This window comes from Camelus bactrianus, chromosome 33, assembly GCF_048773025.1.
Source record: "Camelus bactrianus isolate YW-2024 breed Bactrian camel chromosome 33, ASM4877302v1, whole genome shotgun sequence".
Taxonomy (NCBI): Eukaryota; Metazoa; Chordata; class Mammalia; order Artiodactyla; family Camelidae; genus Camelus; species Camelus bactrianus.
Genome location: NC_133571.1, coordinates 13713627 through 13734353, shown reverse-complemented (window position 1 = coordinate 13734353; position 20727 = coordinate 13713627). Strand labels below are relative to the sequence as shown.

At 40.8% G+C, this 20727-nt stretch overlaps 1 protein-coding gene across 2 annotated transcripts; it reads left to right on the top strand.

The window, feature by feature from the left end:
* The first annotated feature begins 3219 nt into the window (after positions 1-3219).
* On the top strand, positions 3220-17428 carry IFT46 (intraflagellar transport 46). 2 transcript variants are annotated; one of them, XM_045515602.2, is made up of 13 exons: positions 3220-3451; positions 4184-4280; positions 4434-4545; positions 6346-6425; positions 8784-8923; positions 10602-10676; positions 10822-10915; positions 11359-11487; positions 12340-12461; positions 12814-12880; positions 16026-16086; positions 16369-16454; positions 16940-17428. In XM_045515602.2, the coding sequence occupies exons 3-13, from the start codon at positions 4515-4517 to the stop codon at positions 17033-17035; spliced, it is 981 nt and encodes a 326-aa protein (XP_045371558.1). In that variant the 5' UTR covers positions 3220-3451; positions 4184-4280; positions 4434-4514; the 3' UTR covers positions 17036-17428. The 2 variants fall into 2 exon arrangements, with proteins under 2 accessions (XP_045371558.1, XP_010951756.1); XM_010953454.3 differs by lacking the exon at positions 4434-4545.
* The last annotated feature ends 3299 nt before the right edge of the window (positions 17429-20727 follow it).

Here is a 20727-nt window from a genome sequence, read left to right as displayed (position 1 = left end):
CCGGAAACGGCGCGGGTCAAAGGGCGGGGGGCGGGGCGCCGTTGGGTGGGGAGACTGTGGGAGTCCGGCGGTGAGTCCGGTTGTGCCCCGAGGTCTGGGGGTCGCCCCCCAGCGTGGAACCGCTGGCTCTGTTCCTTTACTGTTCGTCACCGTTTTCATTTAATTTGTGACATCTCTTGCATTTTTAACGCTCTCACAGCCACTCTGTCATTTAATATACAAAACAACCGGCATTCGTAAGGGGCTAACTAGTAGCCAGAATATATAAAGAACTCTTTAAGATTCAACAATGAAAAGACAAATAATCCAGTTTAAAAATGGACAAAATAGTCATTTCTCTAAAGAAGATATACAGATGACCAATAAGCACATAAAAACATGTTCAGCATCTTTAGTTCTTAGGGAACTGCTAGCCAACCCCCGCCCCACCATTTCACACCCACTAGGATGGCTACAATAGAAAGTGTTAGTGAGGCGTTTGGGTTTAGCTCAGTGGTAAAGCTCATTCTTAGCATGCTTGAGGTCCTGGGTTCAATCCCCAGTACCTCAATTAAAAAAAAAAAAAAAGGTTTTGGTGAGAAGATTTTGAAGAAACTAGAATCCCCATACGCTGGTGGGACTGTGAAATAGTGCAGCTGCTTTGGTTAACTGTTTGGCATTTCCTCAAAAATTTAGGTACCTCATAGGACTCAGTATTTCCATTCCTAAGCATATATCCAAGAGAATTAAAACCATACATCCACACAAAAATTTGTACACTAATATTCATAAAAGCGTAATTCATAATAGCCAAAAGTGGAAACAATCCAAGTGTCCACCAATAGATGAATGAATAACAAAATGTGGTAGATCTACACAATGGAATATTAGTCCCCAAAAGGAATAAAGTACTGGTCCATGATATAACATGAACCTTGGCAATATTATGTTAAATGAAAGATGCCCGTCACAAAAAACCACATCTTACATAACTTTGTTTATATGAAATTTTCAGAATAGACAAATCTGTAGAGACAGAAAGTAGGGTTGGGGGTAGAGGGAAATGGGGAGAGAGGTTTGTTTCTCAGAATGATGAAAATGCTATGGAATTAGATTGAAGTGGTAGTTACACAACTTTGTGAATATACTAAAAACTACTGAATTGTATACTTTAAAAGGGTGAATCTTTATGGTTTGTAAATTACATCTTTTTAAAAAAAATTTGTGGAAGAAGCAGGGCAGTTACTGTGCTTATGTCTATTTTGTAAATGAAAAAAATGATTACAAGTATAAGAAATGTGCCCAAATTTCTAGACCAATATATAATGGAAACAAGACTCAAATCTGCTCTTCTGATTGTATTGGGAGTTCTTTCATGCCAAACGTCAGACTTCTCAGAGCATATGTGATTCAGCAGTTCCTCTCTACACCTCAACTGTCTATCCATTATTGCTGCAATATTGGATCAACAGTGATCTTTTATTGAGTGTTTATTTTATGTCAGATCCTTATACATGTTATCTCTCATCCTCTACAACAATCCAGATAAAGACACTCAGGATCAAAGAAGTTAAGCACTTGCCCAAACTCATACAGCAGAGCCAGGATTCAAACCCAGCTTTTCTCATTATGACATGCTGCCTCTGTATCTTGTGTGTCTTCCTTAATGTTTACAGAACACTTACAATGTACCAGGCATTACTTTAAATTCTTCACAGATTATCTCACTTAATCCTCACAAGAATTCTCAGAGATAGGTACAATTAATACCTCCGTTTTACAAGTGGGGAAACCAAGGTACAAAGAAAACTATTCTACTACGCATCTCAGGGCTAGAAAGTGGCAAAGCCAGGATTCAAACAAAGGCTGTTCAACCTGTACTCTTGAGCACTGCATTATAGAATTCAAACTCTTATTCATTTCAATTCCATTTCCAATGGCTTTCTAGTAGAATCTTTACAAAGCTGGAAAGCTTTTAAACTTTACATGTCTGGATGGATATATGTCAAACTGTATTGTTTATTTTTGTTATTAAAAGCACTTTAAAAAAAAAAAGATGAACAAATTCTTAATTTAAAAAAAGTAAAAATCCTGCCTTGAATTATTACTTTAACATGGCAGCTTCCAGGGGCCTTCAATATGAACCACTGAAGCTCAGCAAAGACCAATTGAGGCTGATTCTTTGGAAATATGACCTTAGCTGAATTAAACTGCAGGGAAAAAAAGTACTCCTGCAAGCATGCTTCGTGTGGAGTGCCTTAGAGGCAGTATGTCACGATGGTTAAAAGCAGAAACTTGGAAATTAGACTGACTTGTGTTTGACTATTTTCAGCACTTACTGCTTGGGTGACTTTAGGTAAGTTACTTTAGCTCTCCTAAACCTCGGTTACCTAATCTGTATATTGGCAGTAACATCTATCTCATAAATTTATGAAGTTAGGTAATGTAATAATAAATAACTTTATCTACTCTAAGTGTTCCTACATATTGAGTGCTCAACAATACATATCCATTACTATCAGCAATAACAGATGACAAAATATTGTTTAATCTTTTGCAGTTCCCTTTTTAACCAGAAGTGTTTCTGATTTTCCTTTTAAAAGCCACTTTTCACTTTTCTCTGGCAGGTTTTCAGGATCAAATTTCCAAAATTCTTTCCTTTGTTTTTCTCCTGCTGGCTCCCCAAATTAACTATGTCTACAGTTTTGAAATATTTGTCCTTTATATCTTCACTCATCCCTTCATTCATCCACCCAATGTGTATTTTTAAAGTGCCTGTACTATGTACTGACGCTATGAACGCTTAAAAATTAGACACAGACCGTGCCCTAAAGAAGCAGTCTTCTTTAGCAATAAAAATACAGGGGAATGGGTTAAATTTGAATCTTAGATAAATAATAAATATTTAGATAAATTTGTTAGTAATCTCGACACCGTTCAGGGAAAGGACTATAATGTAATATAAATGCTATAAAAAGACATACAAAGCGTCGGGGGACTCTAGGCAAACTTAAAAGTCTGATTAGACTGACTTAGCAGGAACTGCGTGCCCAATGATCCTTGACCGTTTTTCCGGATTGTAAGGCTGTTATTGGAACCGAAATTCATCAGCTTTGCCGCTCGTGGCCGCTAGATGCCGCCACCGACGCATTTATTGAAACCATAGACAGGAGACTTGAATGCCCAGAGAGGCCCTATCGGAACCCCTCGATCCTCCTTGGATCCTTCGCTGGAAGAGACATAACGCGCGAGTGAGTGGAGAAGGTCTCACGAGAGTGAAAGCAAGTCTCGCGATTTTATTTTATTTTTATTTATTTATTTATTTATTTATTTATTTTTGCTTAGCGACTGACAACAGGCCGGTTGCTCCAAGTAGGAGCCCTAAAGTGGCCTGGGCTGAGATTGGAGTGAGACCTCAGCCCTTGGCTGGGGTACTTTCCATATAGAGGAGACGGATTCAGAAGGGCTACAGGTAATTCGTACCCACCCTAGCAGAGAGTTCTCTTTCTCCCTCCCAAGAGGAATAGAAAGGGCCCCCTCTCCCTCTCCCTAATCCTTCTCCATCTTTTCCCATCTTCATGACAGCTGTTCCTTCTCCCCTTCCTTCACGCCATCAGCCACTATCCTGCTTCCTTTACTCCCCAAGAAACCTAAGTGGGTCCGACTTACAAGATGTGGGCGGTGGAGGTGAGGGTGGTGCTTTCGGGGTTATTGGATGGGACGGAGGGACTGGAGTTTATCCTCTCTTCGGAGAACTCCCCCACCCCCACCCTCGCCCTGAAATGACCCTAGAGACAGAACTCTTTCTAGAGCCCCTACAGCCACCCCTGAGAAACCCTGGCAGCCTTGAGAAAACTGACGGAACCTGAGGAGAGAGCCGCTATCTACAGGGGAATACTGTTCTGCCTTAGCGCACGTATCTTACAGCTTTGGGGAGCTGCTGCAGAAGTTGGGTGTCCTTTCTCTCCACGATTCCCTCACTCCTCAGCCAGCCTGCCAGCAGTTCCTAAGTAAGGGCTGCAGCCGGTTGGAAGGACCTGGGGCCAAGAAGCCTTAAGGAAAGTTTGAATGGGGGTGAAGGTTTCATGTAAAACTGATGCCTTGGGTAAGGAAGAGGACCCAGGGCTGGTTTGGAATCCACCTCGCCACAGAGTGCTTAATGTCCCGTGATAGGAGCTATGTAACCATGTCTTCTTTGGTTTAGACCAAGATTGTAGAAAACCAGACATATGATGAGCGTCTAGAGATTAACGACTCGGAAGAGGTTGCAAGTATTTATACTTCAACCTCGAGACACAAAGGTAAGAGACAAATGAAGAGGAAAGAAGAGAAATGGTTCTCAGAACAAAGAGCAGGATGGATTCATGACTGTCTCCAAGAATTTCCTATTTTATAGTAGCAAATGTTTGCTTTCAGAGTCAAGTTACTTGCCATTGCTTCTGTTTTCTGACTAGGGAAGGGGGGAGAAAATACAGCCACCTAGATTGCAGGCTCTTCCTTCAACTTGACCAGTGTTCCCCGTCGCCATTTACTTCATGATACGGCTCTGTCCACAATCTGCCAGGGGTTCGTGTTTGTTTGTTTGTTTAATTTATCAGAACTGTTTTGCTCAGTTTTGAAGATGCTTCAGTAACCTGCCCTTAACCTGCAATCCAATTAAAATCTCAGCAGAATAGTTTTAGAGGACTTGACTCCATCATTTACTCAACAAACATTTTTTGAATGTCTGCTGTCAGCCTTATGCTTGCACTAGGTATACGGTGTTAAAAGAGGCATTGACTCAGCCATCCTGATGCTCGTAATTAAGGGAGACAGATGCCCTATGAATCAAGAAACATAATTACAGATGTGTTTAGTGCATTGATGGAAGCAAAGAGTTTGATGTTATGGAGAATACTGGTGAGGAGTGGGATCTACTTTTGATAGAGGGGTCAGGGAAGATCTAAGGAGGTGATGTTTGAAACGTCAAGGATGAGAAGGATCCAGACATTGAGGAAAAGTAGGCCAGGAAGAGGGAGCAGCAAGTAGAATGTGAAAAGACCCAAGGCCAGAAAGAACTTGGGTTAGAGTGAGGACGTGAAAGAGACTAGTGTGTGGCAGAGGGGAGTAGCATCAGAGGTAGTGTCAGAGGTACGAAGGAGATGTAACCAGCGGGGCTTTAGAGGCTGTGCTGCTATTACATGTGGAATGGACCGAAAGGTGCAAAGGTGAAAGCAGGGAGCTGGTGGACTGTTGGAATGACTGAGCTCAGGTGATAGTGGCTTGGATGTGGTGAGGACTTGAGGAAGTAGAATCAGCAAATGCTACAGGTATTGTTGTAGTAGAATCACTAAGACTTGCTGATGGATTAGATTTAGCTCTTGAGTTAGGAATCAAGGATGACACTCTGGATTGTTTGTTTATTGTGGTAAATTTGCCTTACATAACATTTATCATTTTAGCGGGGAAGGGTACAGCTCAGTGGTAGAGTGTGTGCTTAGTATGCACTAGGTCCTGGGTTCAATCCCCAGTACCTCCATTAATAAATACATAAATATATAAATAAACCTAATCACCTCCCCCACCCCCCAAAATTAAATTTACCATTTTAACCGTTTTGAAGTGTACAAATCAGTATAGCGTTAAGTACATTCATACTGTATTTCCAGAACAATTTCATCACCCTGAACAGAAACTATACCTGTTAAACAGTAACTCTCCATTCCCATCCCCACTCCCCCAGCCCCTGGTAACATCTATGAACTACCTAGTGTAAGTACTACATAAGTGGAATCATACAATATTTGTCCTTTCCTCTCTGGCTTATTTCACTTAGCATAATGTTTTCAAGGTTCATTCATGCTGTAGATTCATATTTATGACTGTTATTTGCCAGGAACTGGATCAGGTCCTTCCACATAAATTTTTTCATTTGATCCTTACAACAGTCCTGAGTGAGGAATATTACTGACCCCATTTAGAGGTGGGAATACTGAAACTCAGGGAGGTTAAGTCATTTTATCCAAGCAATAGACTTGTCCAGTAAACCCAGTCTTCTGACTATAGCACTCTTGTTGCTTTACTGATTACCAACCTCATTTCACCAATGTGTAAAACTAAGGGCAGATTTTAGACTATTTATGTAATGGCAGATAATCAATTAGTGTAATGTCTAACCCAATGCCTTAAGCACAGTAATGCTTAGCAAATATATCTTAAATTGAATTGATGGAGCCATGACTAGAATTCAGCTTCCTATCTTTCAGCTAAATGTTCTTATAAACCCTGTTCCAAAAAATGGTTAGAGCATAAAGTACTATAAACTAAAAATATTTGCATTTAAAAATCATTTGAACAATAACCTAAAGGGGAAACTTTTCTTCCAAGGACTTCCTCGTTCCATGCATCCTCCTGACAAGACTATGGCCGATAAAAGCAGTGAGGAGTATGAAGAGGAAAATAACAAGGTGCAGTATAACCTGCAGCTTCTTGTGAAATTCCTGCTTTGAGTTTTCAGTAGTTAGTTTGAAATGCCACCAGTTCAGTAGCAGACATTTCTTGAATACTCACCTCCAGCGGTCGGGTACTTTTGAGCTCATGGACAACAAGCAAGAGCAAAGTGCCTTAAGATTTTGACTCTTCTTCAGGAATAAAGCCTACTATTACAGCTGACTTTTGAGGAATTTCATATAACATAAGCTGGTATTTCACAGACTTTTCTGGTCATAAGAATCAAGTTAGGTACTTATTTAAAAAAAAGAAAAAACAACAGATTACCAGTCCCCACCCAGAACTACACCTCATCAGAAGCTTGCAGGTCAAAGCCTGGAAGTGTGTATTTTTAGCAAGCACTCCAAGTAATTCTTATGATAAAGCAAGTTTGGAATGACTGGTCTTGGCATTTGTCAGCACTTGTGATACTAACAGTATTTCGTGAAAGAGACTTTAATTTTGAAGTCTTAAGACCCAGATGTCACTCTGTTATTATTCTATGAACTGAGAGCATCACCATTTCTGAAAGAAAGATGAGAAGATGCCTACAGCTCTAGCCAGATAGAGCCTTAAAGCTGCACATGTGCTCTGCTTATAGCCCATGTGTTCAGCCTTAGCACATGGTCCAATGGTTACATTTTAACTGTCCCTCAAGAACGGGAGTTTTGAAACCTCAGATGAAGGAGAACATTTGAAGTAATGCAGAAAGATAGAGACAAATTTTGTAGAAAGCCTAAAAGGTAATGTTTTAAGATAGCCCTGCTTTGTGACTAGTGTGCTGTTTTACATTTTACCCACAAAGTAATTTTTTAGGCATCTTGTCTGTGATATGCAAATTTTGCAAAACACAACTTTGAAGAAGCAGACAGATAAAAAGTGAACAATTTTCTTAAATTGACCTCCTAATTTTGTATATTCATCCTAAATTTTTTTATTCTTCATCATGATATAGTCAATATTCAAAGCTCATTTATCTTTCCAATTTAATATGTTCCCAGAATCAGCCAAAAGGATCCATTTCTGAATAGTCTTTAAGTTGACAGTATTCTTAAAAAGCTCCCTTTGCCAGACTGCTTCCCATATGACCAAAAATAATTTTAGCAGATTATGAATTAGGAAAGAACACTATTGGAGATTCTTATCGATTATATACCAATAAGGCATAGTCACTGATTCTTATCAATTGTATACCAATAAGGCAAATTCTGCAACTGCGTCACCTATCACACCTGTTACAGGTTAATTAAAACATATTTTTCTCTGTGTAATAAATCTGTGTTATGCTTAGAGGAAAATGTGACCCAAAGAAGTTTCTGATGTCCTGTAATGTGTCACAATTTTATATGCCATTAGCTGCTTTAATGTAAAAGAGACATTAAATAATTTTTAAAACTAGAACCAAACATTTCTTAATCTCCATGTAAGGTATATGACATTTGGAAACTAAGCTTGAAAACCTGTTTTTAAAGGGAGCCAGTCATCCTTCAGGTCCTAAGTGAGGGCACGCCACAGGCTCCAGGCCCTGGAGGCAAAGACATGGACCCTGTCCCAACTGCCCTTGCACAGGCACCACCAGACCCCTTCTCATGGGCTTGAGAGGGTAGGATGGTACACAGAGAACCGGAAACTCAGAAAGGCGGGTTGTAATGCCAAGAACAGAAGAGTCTCTCAATCTTGAGATATAATGTACAGCCATTGCATTTAACTTACCAGGGAAGGAAGGAGAAACATGAATAGGTCAGATACCCATTGAGTGGAAGTGGAAAACCCATAGTCTCAGGAACTGCTGGTCAGAATTCAGGCGTGGCATTGATTATCAACTTACTTCTTTTGATAGTTACAAGCAGCTTACTGGGCAGTCCTGCAAAATAAATACTAGATTTCATCCCTGTAATCTTTGTGAGTGTTAAGATCCCCTAAAGTTTGTCTTTCCCACTTCATCTTCCCCCATTTCCTCCCCAAATAACTATTTAGTTAGTTGCCTTCTTCTTAAAAATTCCCTAAGTTTTAGAGTTGAAACTGACTGGATAAAGTTTATGCAGAGTTCTCAGACTCTCCTAAGTAACAGGTAAATTAGATACGTGATGGATAAGATTTATACCCAGGCCTCAAGTGGAGAAGTAGACTGTGGTTATAGAAAGTGGGGACTCAGTTTGTAGCTAAGTAGGAGCAGAAGGAGGTTCTCGAGGCCCTTCTGGGGAGTGCTTCCTTCTCTTTCTTGCGAACTGGTGCCAGGCGGGAGGGCACTGGTTGAAGCACTAGGAGAGAACCTGCCATAGGCGCCCTAAACTTCTCCTTATGTGGACTTTCATGCTTCCTCTGCCCGATCTCAGGAGAAGAAGAAGACCTCACGGCTGACGCCTCAGCGGGGCTTCAGCGAAATCGACGACGATGACGATGACAACGACTCCTCGGAAACTGATTCTGACGACGACGATGACGACGATGAGGAGCACGGGGCCCCCCTGGAGGGGTGAGGAAAGCCCACCTACCTGCCCAGGAGGGAAATGCCTCCTTTCAAACCCTGGACGGGAGGGCGTCAGTGAGAAGTTAAATTCCAGCGGCTCTCATGCTCTCCTCTGTTTAGGATTGTCAGATGGCTCAGAAACCCAGCATAAGGAGTTTTCCTTCTTTTCTGGCTCCACTGCCTCACTGAGTCCTGTGATGTCACTTGCACCATTTGTGCGCTCAGAGATATCATGAGGATTTGCTGAGTTAGTTTAACTGGTGGTCTCTGGCTTCAAGGAGGTCACGTTCTAGGGAAGAGGAGATCACTTATACATATACCAGAGCATTTCTGTTTAGCAAGGACAAACATGCACAGGGCGTACTAGGACAGGTAGAGAATAGGTGCTTCCAGAGCCCCATGTTGAGGCAAGATGTTCCTGGATGATGGTTAAGGAAAAATTCCCCTCACCCTGTTCCAGCCCTGGTGCTAGACTAATCATGACCCACCCCTGTGGGTTATAATCAAAGTGGATTCTAAGACCCATTCATTTAAAATACAATTACTGGTTAAATAAATGATGATCTAGCCAATCAGTGGAATCCCTTCTAGCCGTTAAAATGTATGAGGCAGCATTCTATGCGCTGGTAAAGAACAATCTCCGAGAGAGTTGTTACATTTTAAAAAGGTATAGAGGTCTTTATGCTGTGCTACCATGTATATAAAACAAATATTGCATGAACTATCTCTAAGATACACTAGGAACTAATAATACTGATTACTCTTGGGAAGGGAACTGGGTGGCAAGGGGACAGAGGTGGAAGGGAGACATAAATTTTCACTGTATACATTTTGTACCTTTTATTTTCTATCATGTGCAAGCATCATTTATTGAATAAAAGTAGTTTAATAAAAGTAAAAATAGTTCCCTTTGGATTATCCACCTGCAGGTAGACACTAAATAAATTAGGCAAATGTTCACTACCTGACTGACTTTCCATGCTCCCCAATTTACTTCATGATCCTGCTTTCATAAATTATAGTCTGGGAAAATGTAAACTTGAAGTCATTAATCTATTAAGTTTTTTTGTTAAGCAGTTCTCCCCAGAAGAATATTTTTTTTAGAAGAGTCTTAAATAACTTTCCAAATCACTTGTATGCTTTGTTCATTACATTTTACTTGCAGTAATTAATATGTGCTCTACAGGTTTTTCATGCATTTTATGTATTAATACAAGTACCTTTTAATAACTGCAGTATTCAACTTAACATATCTAACCATCTCTCAAAAGTGTTGGACTTTTTATTTGCTTCTAACTTTTTACTTTTATACATAGCACTGAGAAACATCCTTGTAAAAATTCCTTTTTTTCTTGGGGCAAAACATTTTCATGTCAGAAATTAAAACCTCATTCCATCTTTTTTCTTCATCCCTTTCATTCAAAAAAATTTCTGCTACATTCTAAAATTTTTTTAAATTATGTTCTGCATTTTCTGTGACCCTGTTCTTCATTATCAGAGATAACTTGGAGCTAATTATAATCATTTTTAAAGTTGCCTTGCAAGCCACTCAGGAAAGGCAGATGTGGGTGGAGCAGAAACTAGGTTCAGAGTCACGCGCCTGTGCTGAGTGACACAGGCTGAACCAGAGCTCAGCAGCACCTGCTTTTCTCTGGCGTTCTTGAACCACGTTTTCCTTCTCCAGGGCCTATGATCCTGCGGATTATGAGCATTTGCCAGTTTCTGCTGAGATTAAGGAACTCTTCCAGTACATCAATCGGTGAGTACCAGGACCTCCCGCCATAACCCCCAGCCCTGCCTTGCCCTTTCCTTCCTCTGGTCCAAAACATGGCCATTCCCCTTAGGTTTGTTTAGCATGAATAATAACATAAGTTTCTCTGTCTCCACCTTCCCGTATCTCCTAGGTACACACCTCAGCTGATTGACCTGGACCACAAACTGAAACCTTTCATTCCTGAATTTATCCCAGCTGTTGGGGATATTGATGCATTCTTAAAGGTACAGTGAGAACATCCTACAAATGACTCCTTAGGTGTTTCTTCTGACCCCTCCATCACTCTAACAGCTCCACTAATTTCCTTGACTAGCATTGGCTACCTTGATATATAGTCTTCATTTCATTGGAGTTCTTAACTTTTTTTCAACTCCAAATTATACTCATTGCTATTAGGTAGTAATTATCTCATTATGTGTTAAAAATCTGTCATATATTTGCCTCCTAATTACCTATGATTGCAGCTTTATAGTTAAGGTCCTATAGACCATATATTTTTTTTCTAGATCGTATTTTAGTGCAGCATGATCTACAGGCATGCTTTTTAATACTAGTGATAATGATGAACCAGAAGAGCTCTTTGTCTTCAGCTTTTTGGAAACAAGTGTGACCTTTTTATGTCCCTCCCATTTTTTTTCCTCTGCTTTATTACCTTTCTCCTAACCAGGTTCCACGTCCTGATGGAAAGCCTGACAACCTTGGCTTATTGGTATTGGATGAGCCTTCTACGAAGCAGTCAGACCCTACAGTGCTTTCACTTTGGTTAACAGAGAATTCCAAACAGCACAACATCACAGTAAGTAGCCTAGTACAGGCCTCAGTTGACTTACTGCCTGTTAAGAGGGATGGCTATAGTTTCAGCCAGACCTACCTTAAATAACAGTTGTACTGAGATATAATTTACATACTATGAAATTTGCCCTTTTACATTGTACAATTCAGTGATTTTTTTTTTTAGTATATTCACAGAGTTTTACAACCATCACAACTATCTAATTTAAGAACATTTTCATCATTCTAAAAAGAAACCCATTCCCATTAGTAGTCACTCCTCACTCCCCCTGTTCCTCCACCCTCGTCACTACTTCATTCCCTTTTTATGGCTGAATAGTATTCCACCATGTGGACAGACCACATTTTATCTATCCATTTACCAGTTGTTTCCCCTTTCATTAATAATGCTGCTATGAACATCTGAAAGTTTTTTCATGGACGTATATTGTTATTTATCTTGGGTATATAGGCAGGAGTGGGATTGCTAGGCTATCTGGTGACTGTTTAATATTTTGAGGAACTGCCAAACTATTTTCCAAAGAGGCTAAGTCATTTTACAATGCCCCCAGCAATGAATGAGAGTTCCAGTTTCTCCACATCCTCACCTACACTTGGTACTGTCTGTCCTTTTTATTCTAGCCATCCCAGAAGGTGTGAAATGGTATCTCATTGTGGTCATTCCCATCCTATTGACTGCCCCCTTCCCCTGGCTCCAGATTTTCCCAGCGTTTCCTGTAATCTTCATTTGGCTGCTGTCAAGCTTCCCTTTTCATCAGCTACCTTGAATATGAAGTAGCAGCATATGATGAGCCACTCTGTAAAAACAAAAGAGCCCTTCAGTGCCATAAGCCAGGCTTTCCCTGTATTTTTCTAGCAACATATGAAAGTAAAGAGCCTGGAAGATGCAGAAAAGAATCCTAAGGCTATTGACACATGGATTGAGAGCATCTCTGAATTACACCGTTCCAAGCCCCCTGCGACTGTGCACTACACCAGGTAAGAAACAGCACATTCTTTACGTTGGTAACCCATGGTAACCTTCACCTATGAAGCCATTGCTTCTGAGAAGGGAGCCCCAAGGCTGGGACATATTTGATCAACCTAGGACTTATAGATCCTGGAAGCTACTGGCTAAGATTGCAGACATAAATATTGTGCTTTATCTGGTATTATTACTTAGCCAGCTTCTCCAAACCCTAGGCCTTGGGTAAGTTTGGCCTGCCCATCTTTGTTCTCCTGAAATCCTAATGTGCCAGATTGAGGACCTCCCTTCATCCTAGAATATCGTGATGCAGAGGTTGCTGTGACGATCAGTGTTGTTGGTTCATATTTACCTCTGCACTTTCAGGCCTATGCCGGATATTGACACGTTGATGCAAGAATGGTCTCCAGAGTTTGAAGAACTTTTGGGAAAGGTGAGTAGAAGGTAGCAGAAAGTGTGGCATTCATTCTAGGTCCCAATGTCTTCTCTCTTCCTATATTATCATTAACTTTTTAATTGAAGTATAGTATAGAATCAGGAACATATGCATAAGTGTTGATGAATTAGTACCAACTGATTGTTACCAATTACAACCAACACATCAGATCAAAAACAGAACGTTGCTGGCATCCTGGAAGCCCCCTCCACCTCCCAGTGTAACTGCTACTCTGACGTCTAACCGCATAGGTTAGGCTTGCATGTTTTGCATTTTATCTAAGTCTAATCATATTCTTTTGTGTTCTATTTATTTGCTCTTCTGTATTGTTCACCCATATGGAGATTCATCCATATTCTTTCATACATTGTGGTTGGACATTTGTTCTCATTACTGTATGGCATTTTACTATTTGAATATATGACGGTTTATTTATCCATTCTGTGATAGCCATTTGGCTGGTTTCCAGTTTTGAGTTACTACAAATTACTCTGTAGCATTACTGTGAACATTCTAATACATCCCTTTGGGTGAACATATGTCCTTCCGGTATTACTAATTTAGATTCCACCTTCACCACAGAGGTATATGTGCTATTCTGAGAAGTTGATGTCCCATTCATAATGACCCCACATTTTTAAAAAGTTCCCAGGAATATACTTAATGGGAAATGGTAAGACCTTTCTGAAAACAGATGATAAAACTTTAATGAAGGGCATGACACAAGCTCTGAGTGAGTAAGGAGTCAAGCCATGTTCCTGGAAGGGAGGATCAGTCTCAGCACCATCTGTCCTCCCCAGTGCCCTATGTAAGTAATGCCGTTTCAGTTAGGATTTTAACTGCATCTTTTAGAAATCAAAAATTTGGTAACAAAGTGTATCTGAAAGCATCAGTTTTTAAGACTAATCATGAAAATTTTAGGACAAAATAATGGAGGATTTGCCCTCCTGGACAGTAGAAACACATTATAAAGCTGTAGTCAATAAATCAGTAATGTACTAGATGAGCAGCACATAACAATCCAGAAACCCATGTGAATGTGGGAATTTGTTGTGAGAAAGATAGCACTGAATATTACTCAGCCATAAAAAAGGATAAAATAATGCCATTTGCAGCAACATGGATGGACTTGGAGATCATTATTCTAAGTGAAGTAACCCAGAAAGAGAAAGAAAAATGCCATGTGATATTGCTTATATGTGGCATCTAAAAAAAAAAAACAAAAACGCAAATGAACTTACTTACAAAACAGAAACAGACTCACAGACATAGAGAATAAACTTACCATTACCAGTGGGTAAAGAGTGTGAGAGGGGATAAATAAATTGGGAATTCGAAAATTGCACCTCCTGGGGAGTGATGGAAATATTAGCTATCTTGATTGTGGTGGTGCTTTCATTGGGGTATATATACATATATCAAAATTCATCAAATTGTACATTTGAAATATGTATAGTTTTCTATACAGGAACCATACCACAATAAAGGTGTTATAAATAAATAAAAAGAAAGATGGCATTTTAAATAATTAGAGATAGAATGGGTTGTGATTAGATGACTGGCCAGCCATTTGAGAAAAATTACATAGATCTAAGTCTCAACCATATGCATAAATGAATTCCCAATGAATTAAGCAGTTAAAGTAAAAATAAAGCTATATAAGTACTATTTTTACAAATAGGAGAAATACTTAATTTAATGCTGTTAGATAGGTGTTTTTTTGCATAATAAGATTCTTAAAAGTCATCATGGGGAAAATGTGACAGTTTAGATTCATATAAATAAAAAAATTCTAAGTACCGGTAGTTACCATAAACAAATTTACAAAGTGATGGACCAAGAAAAATTACTTAAATATATGTATGTGACAACATTACTATCCAAGCAGAGAGCTCTTACATATCAATAAAAGAGAACAAAGATATTAACAGGTCCTTCCTGGCTGTGATGTTTCAAATTGCTACTCCGCGTTCCCCAGCCTCCTTCCCTGCTTTTTCTCCATGATACTTACCTTCTAACATACTATACTTACTTTGTTTCTTTGTTTCTCCCTACTAAAGTATAAGCTCCATGAAGACAGAGGGTTTTTGGGGGGGGGCATTTTTATTGAGAAATTGTTATAAAAGCAAAGAATTTGAAAACAATCCCGTCTCAAAGCATTTAAAATGCTATAGTTGAGGGAAAATATCTGATTAGGGAATTGAATAGATCGTAGTACATCCATTCAGTGAAATACTTACACAATGGAATATATTTGGCCTTATTTTGCTCTTATACAGAGAAATATCAATGACATGTTAAGTAGAAAAAGGAAGTTGCAGAACCATATACACCTTGATGTTTGTAAAAAGAGAATGAAAAACTTTTAAGAAGCCAATGGTTTTTAAACTTACAGTATGAATGGTTTTGATCCGGAGCCTGTCATCTGAGATGTCATGTCCATTTCTTCTGTTCTTGTGATGTCCAAGGACCATCAGGCCTTATAACACCAAGTAACTACAAATACTTGGCCATAACCAGTTTCTTCTTCACAAATACACAGAGGAAGACTGCACAGCAGTGTATTTTACTTAAAAAATCTTTTGATCCTGTTACATTATCTACTACATTGGTGGTTAATGAGTATGACCAATTCTATTTTACTGATCAGGGGGAAAAAAAAGGTGTATTGTATTATTTGCTAGGGCTGCCATAACAAAGTCCCACAGACTGGGTGGCTTAAGCAACAGAAATTTATTTTCTCACACTTCTGCCATCTGGAAGTTGGAGATCAGACTGTCAGCAGAGGTGACGTCTTCTAGAGCCTTTCTCCTTGGCCGTCTTCTCCCTGTGTCTTCACGTGATCTTCCCCCTGTGTGTGTCCATGTCCTAGTTTATTCTTTTCAGGACACCAGTCATGCTGGATTAGGGTTCACCCTAGTGACCTCATTTTAACTTTATCTCTTTTACAACCATATCTCCAAATATAGTCACATTCTGAGGCATTAGGGGTTAGAACTTCAACATATGAATTGAAGGTGAACACAGCTCAGCTCATAACACCCCTTAAGCTCAGAGCACTTTTCCTTCAGAGAAAGAGAGTGATGCGAGGACCACTGAGATTTCAGCCTTTTGACTTGGGTCCATCCCACGCCCCTCCTAGGTGAGCCTGCCCACAGCAGAGATCGACTGCAGCCTGGCAGAGTACATTGACATGATCTGTGGTAAGCTCTTCCAGCCCTTCCTTGACCCCGTTTCTGGATAAATTCACTGTGGGCTGTTGAAAAGGCTTGTTTACGCTGAGTTACAGCCTTCACTTTAAGCTGTTTGTGCTGTTCAGCAGCACTTGAGGGTGGTATTTGGGTTTATGTGACTACCTGCCAGGTATTTAACCCCCAAGGTGATAGTAGCATATCTCATTTGGGAGAGAGTTGGCTATCGTGAACAGAAATGCCCCATAATTCCTGGGTTGGTTTGTTTCTACTCACGGGAGTTCTCGGTTTCAGCCATCCTAGACATCCCTGTCTACAAGAGTCGGATTCAGTCCCTCCATCTGCTCTTTTCCCTCTACTCGGAATTCAAGAACTCACAGGTAAGACGAGCACTGGAGACTGGCTGAGGCGTAGTGAGGATTGCTGCCGTCACCACTGTTCTGGGTCTGCTGTGGTCCTGGGCTGTGACCGTGGAGTATGTCTCTGCCTGGAGTTACGTTACCTTCCCCATAATGAAGAGGACTGCAGAGCAGGCAGGGGTGGGGCTTTCAGAGGAAGGGGAGGGAGCAGAGAGATGTGGCCCTTGGACAAGACTAGGTGAGGCTCTACCGTGGACACGCATTCTTACAAGAGCACCAAGTGGCCTAATGAATGGAAGCAGGAAGCAAGGAAAAAAGGGGTTCATTTTTGAAGGAGGTTGGGCAAGTTTTTAGTTGTTTTTCAAAGACAACACCAAGGAATTGTTCTGGAAGTAGAAATGGGAGAAAATGGGAACTTAAAGCGTTGTAAAGAGGTTAGTTCTTGCTAAAATGCAGTAACTAGCATATCCCAAGTGCTCCACGTTCCCTCTCCTCTGTTCTTGCAGCATTTTAAAGCTCTAGCTGAAGGCAAGAAAGCATTCACCCCTCCATCCAACTCCACCTCCCAAGCTGGAGATGCAGAGACATTAACCTTCAGCTGAGACACCTCCCATGTCGCTCTGTTTCAAGGCTGAGCTGTTTACTCTACGCCATCTTAGAAGGAGGAATCGTTGTCAGCCACCTGGCGTCCTTGCCCCCCTCACAGCTTGACTTGGTAACAGTGCATGTCCTACCCCCTTCTCTGCCAGAAAGCACTGCACATGGTTGTTAGACGGCTGATGCCCGTCTCGGATTCCCTTCCCAAGGGAATCATGCATCCACACCGCTGTGAGGATTCGAGTTAGAAGAACTGGAATTTCTGGGCTCCGAGGATGCTCAGGTTGGGGGGAAGGGTTAAAGATGTTCTTCTGGAGATAGCAATAGAATTATTTCTTTCAGTCTTAAAGTTAGTTGACAAATATGATACAAATAAAATGCTCTTATCTTTCAGGTTACCCTGCTATTCTTTAATATGAAAGAGAGAAGACAGACTGAGCATAGGCAGAGATAAGAAACTTGGCCTAGGAATAGGCATTACGTGAATAGTAACCAAATCAACTTTGTGAAATGAAATCACACCCCAGTCCTGCAAGGCTGGTGTAGGGGGGAAGCATTTTTCTCCCAGAATTTATTTTTTCTGGGGGTCTCTCACCAGGTAGTGCTGCCCGCCTTACAGGCCACCAGCCCGTCTAGCGCCAGACTTGTCTGTCTGGTTGTGGTCTCAGGGAGCCTGGCTACCGCGGTCAGCCAGGTGAGGGATGATGGTGTTTGGGAGTAGTGGTAGCAGGAGAGATGGACAGATTCAGGAAATACTCTGGAGGTTCTATAAGCTAAGCTCCACTCAGGAAGTCAGAAACGTAGTTATTTTTAACAAAGTGTGTTAAATATGGGCAATTGGTTACAAAAGCATCAGAAGGGCTGAAAAAACAGCCCTTTTTTGGCCTGAGCAGCTGGATGGATAATGGAGCCAAATACTGATATAGGGGGAAAGTGGGGTGAGACTTGTTTAGAGGAGAAAGTTACATTAAAATGCTACATTGTCCACCTAATACATATATACAAGGAACACATGGTCAGGAGGGGAATCCTCTCTTACAGACCCGTAAGCCTACTCTGATGGTCACATCATGCTTGGATCTGAGGAGCATTTGAGCTCGAGCCTCAGGTGGTCACCATGTTGGGACCAGGTGCCGCTCTCAGATGGGTACCATCCATGCTCACGTTTCACTTAGAGGGAAAAAGAGGGGCAAAACGTGACAGGAACTCAGATCCCCTGTTAGGTGTTCAGGGAACTGTCAGATTGCCTTTTCAGGCTAGAGCCGGCTCTCAGCACCAGTAAGTGCAGTCGATCCTCGTTATTCACGGGAGTTACGCTCCAGAAAGTCACCACCGAGAACACTGAGTTAGCAAATACCGAACCACTGCTCCTAGGGGCAACACAGCGTGAGGTTCCTGTGTGCCTCTGTCGTAACATTTTCGTCAGCCAACCTCTGATTCACCGAACTCACAGCCACCAGCTCTGTAAGCCATGCACAGTGACGTTTATCTAACACACTTTCCCCATAAGGCACGTCGCAGCCTTACAGCACTTAGGAACACGAGCCAGCACCTCAGCGGGGGGCCATTTTAAACAGTGAAGCCATCCCTGGCTTTTTTCAACAAGTTAAGGCCATTGGGATTCACCCCTAGTCCATTCAACAGAGCCTTGAATCTCCTTCAGAGAAGTGCTGCTTTCAATTATTTGCGGAATAAACCTAGAAGTGGAATTACTGGATCATAGGATAATTCTGTTTAACTTTTTGAGGAAATGCCAGACTATCTTCCACAGTGGCTGCACCATGTACACTCCTACAGCAATGTACAAAGTTGAACGTTAATTTTTACAAGTCTTTATTAACAGTCTATTGTGTCTGGAGAAATTCAGTAAAACAGTCCCAGTGGGAAACACAGCCTGAGCGCTGCCCACCCAAATGCTGGACTCCTCACATTCCAGCTCAAGGTCACTAGAAACCTGCCTATTATTATTAGAGGGTAAAGATTAAAGATTAAAGATTAGATGACTGAAATATACTAAAAATTGGTGCTCTTTCCCAGGAAAGAGGGAACTGTCATGTCAGGGGCATTGGTAAGGCTTGAAAATTCCATGATCTTTAGAAAGATCAAAAAGATTTCAGAAATATCACAGAAGCAACTAGATGAGGGATCCCCTGATTATTTTATAAGGAATTCTGTCATGAGTTTTATTACAATTTGAATTATGAATATATGAAAATTATCAAAGAATTTTGGAAGAACTGTATAGTGAACCCTAAATACTCACCACTTAAATCCTATAATTAACATTTTGCTAAATTTGCTTTATCACATATCCATACCTCTCTATCTACTCATCAGTCTATCTTATTTTTTGATACATTTCAAGTAAGTTGCAGACATCAGTGCACTTTGCCCCTAAACATTTCAGCATGTATATAATTAACTGGATTAATATAAAGTAAAATACATTAATATTTACTTATGGTTCATTTGTCAGGTGAAATTTGTATATGGTGAAATGTACAAATCAAATTATCATAATTCATATATCATAAAATTCACCCTTATAAAGTGTACAATTCAGTGGTTTTTGGTCTACTCACAAAGTTGTGCACCAGACTTATTCCAGAACATTTTCATCACTCCAGAAAGAAACCCTATGTTTATTAGCAGTCATGCCCCATTCTTCCCTTGCCCAGCCCCTGGCAAGCACTAACCTACTCTCAGTCTCTGTAGATTTGCCTATGCTGGGCATTTCTTATAAGTGGAGTCATACGTGTTCTTTTGGGTTTGGCTTCTTTCATTTCACGCTTTCAAGGTTCATCCATGTTGTAATTTGATGGGCTTTCTTAATCTACATTTTCTGGGAAAAGAGTCTTTAACTTTCATCAGATTCTCCAAGGGGTCTTTAACTTAACAAAGGAACAAGGAATCTCTGATCTAAGGGATGTGTATGCAAAATTGGGACACTAGTTTGAAAGTCTACCCCTTAACAAACACTTGCAAGGATGGAGATTTGCCAGGAAGAGCAAACCCTTCTGCTAGAGTCCAGCCTTGAGTGCAGCTGCTCAGGGCTTGTAGACCTGCCTAAGAGACATCAAGGAAGGCATTCCAGGACCTCCCAAGGGGAACAGAAATGACAGTGAGCCACCCTGGCTCCTGAAAGTCCTGGAGCCACGAAGGAACTTACATGCAAAATCAGTTTCTCTCGGGAGGCTGGGGCAGGCCTAGCCATTCCCATGGAGGAAAACACTGAACAAGAAAGGTGAGGAAATGGCATGGCTGGAAGCCAACCTGCCCTCAAATAACTCATCCTGTTTCTAGTCTTTTTTCCCTTCATGATCCCCCAGAAAATTTTTTTGGAAAAATCACAGCCTAGTCTGAGTCTTCCATACCCGTGGTCAGGGCAGAGGGGCTCAGCATGGCTTAGCTGTATCCTGTGACAGGAAGAGGCTGCCAAGTGGTATCAACCAAGTGCTAATCAGGCACTGGGCATAGCTATGATCCCCTAGCATGCCTGAAATAGAAAATGTCAGCTCTGTCACCGGGAACAGTGTAATTAAATAATATTTATTTATTATTTTTTAATATTTTTCTTCTGATTTTTTTTAAAATGGAGGTACTGAGGATTGAACCTTGGACCCTCATGCATGCTGAGCATGCAATCTACCACTGAGCTATACCCTCCCCTCTAAAGAAATAATATATATTTTTAAAC

Coding starts and splice junctions, on each gene's coding strand:
- IFT46 (XM_045515602.2), top strand. CDS start 4,515: ATGATACGGCTCTGTCCACAATCTGCCAGGG. Junction 12,462..12,813: donor GCGACTGTGCACTACACCAG/GTAAGAAACAGC, acceptor CTGCACTTTCAG/GCCTATGCCGGATATTGACA. Junction 16,087..16,368: donor GTACATTGACATGATCTGTG/GTAAGCTCTTCC, acceptor TCTCGGTTTCAG/CCATCCTAGACATCCCTGTC.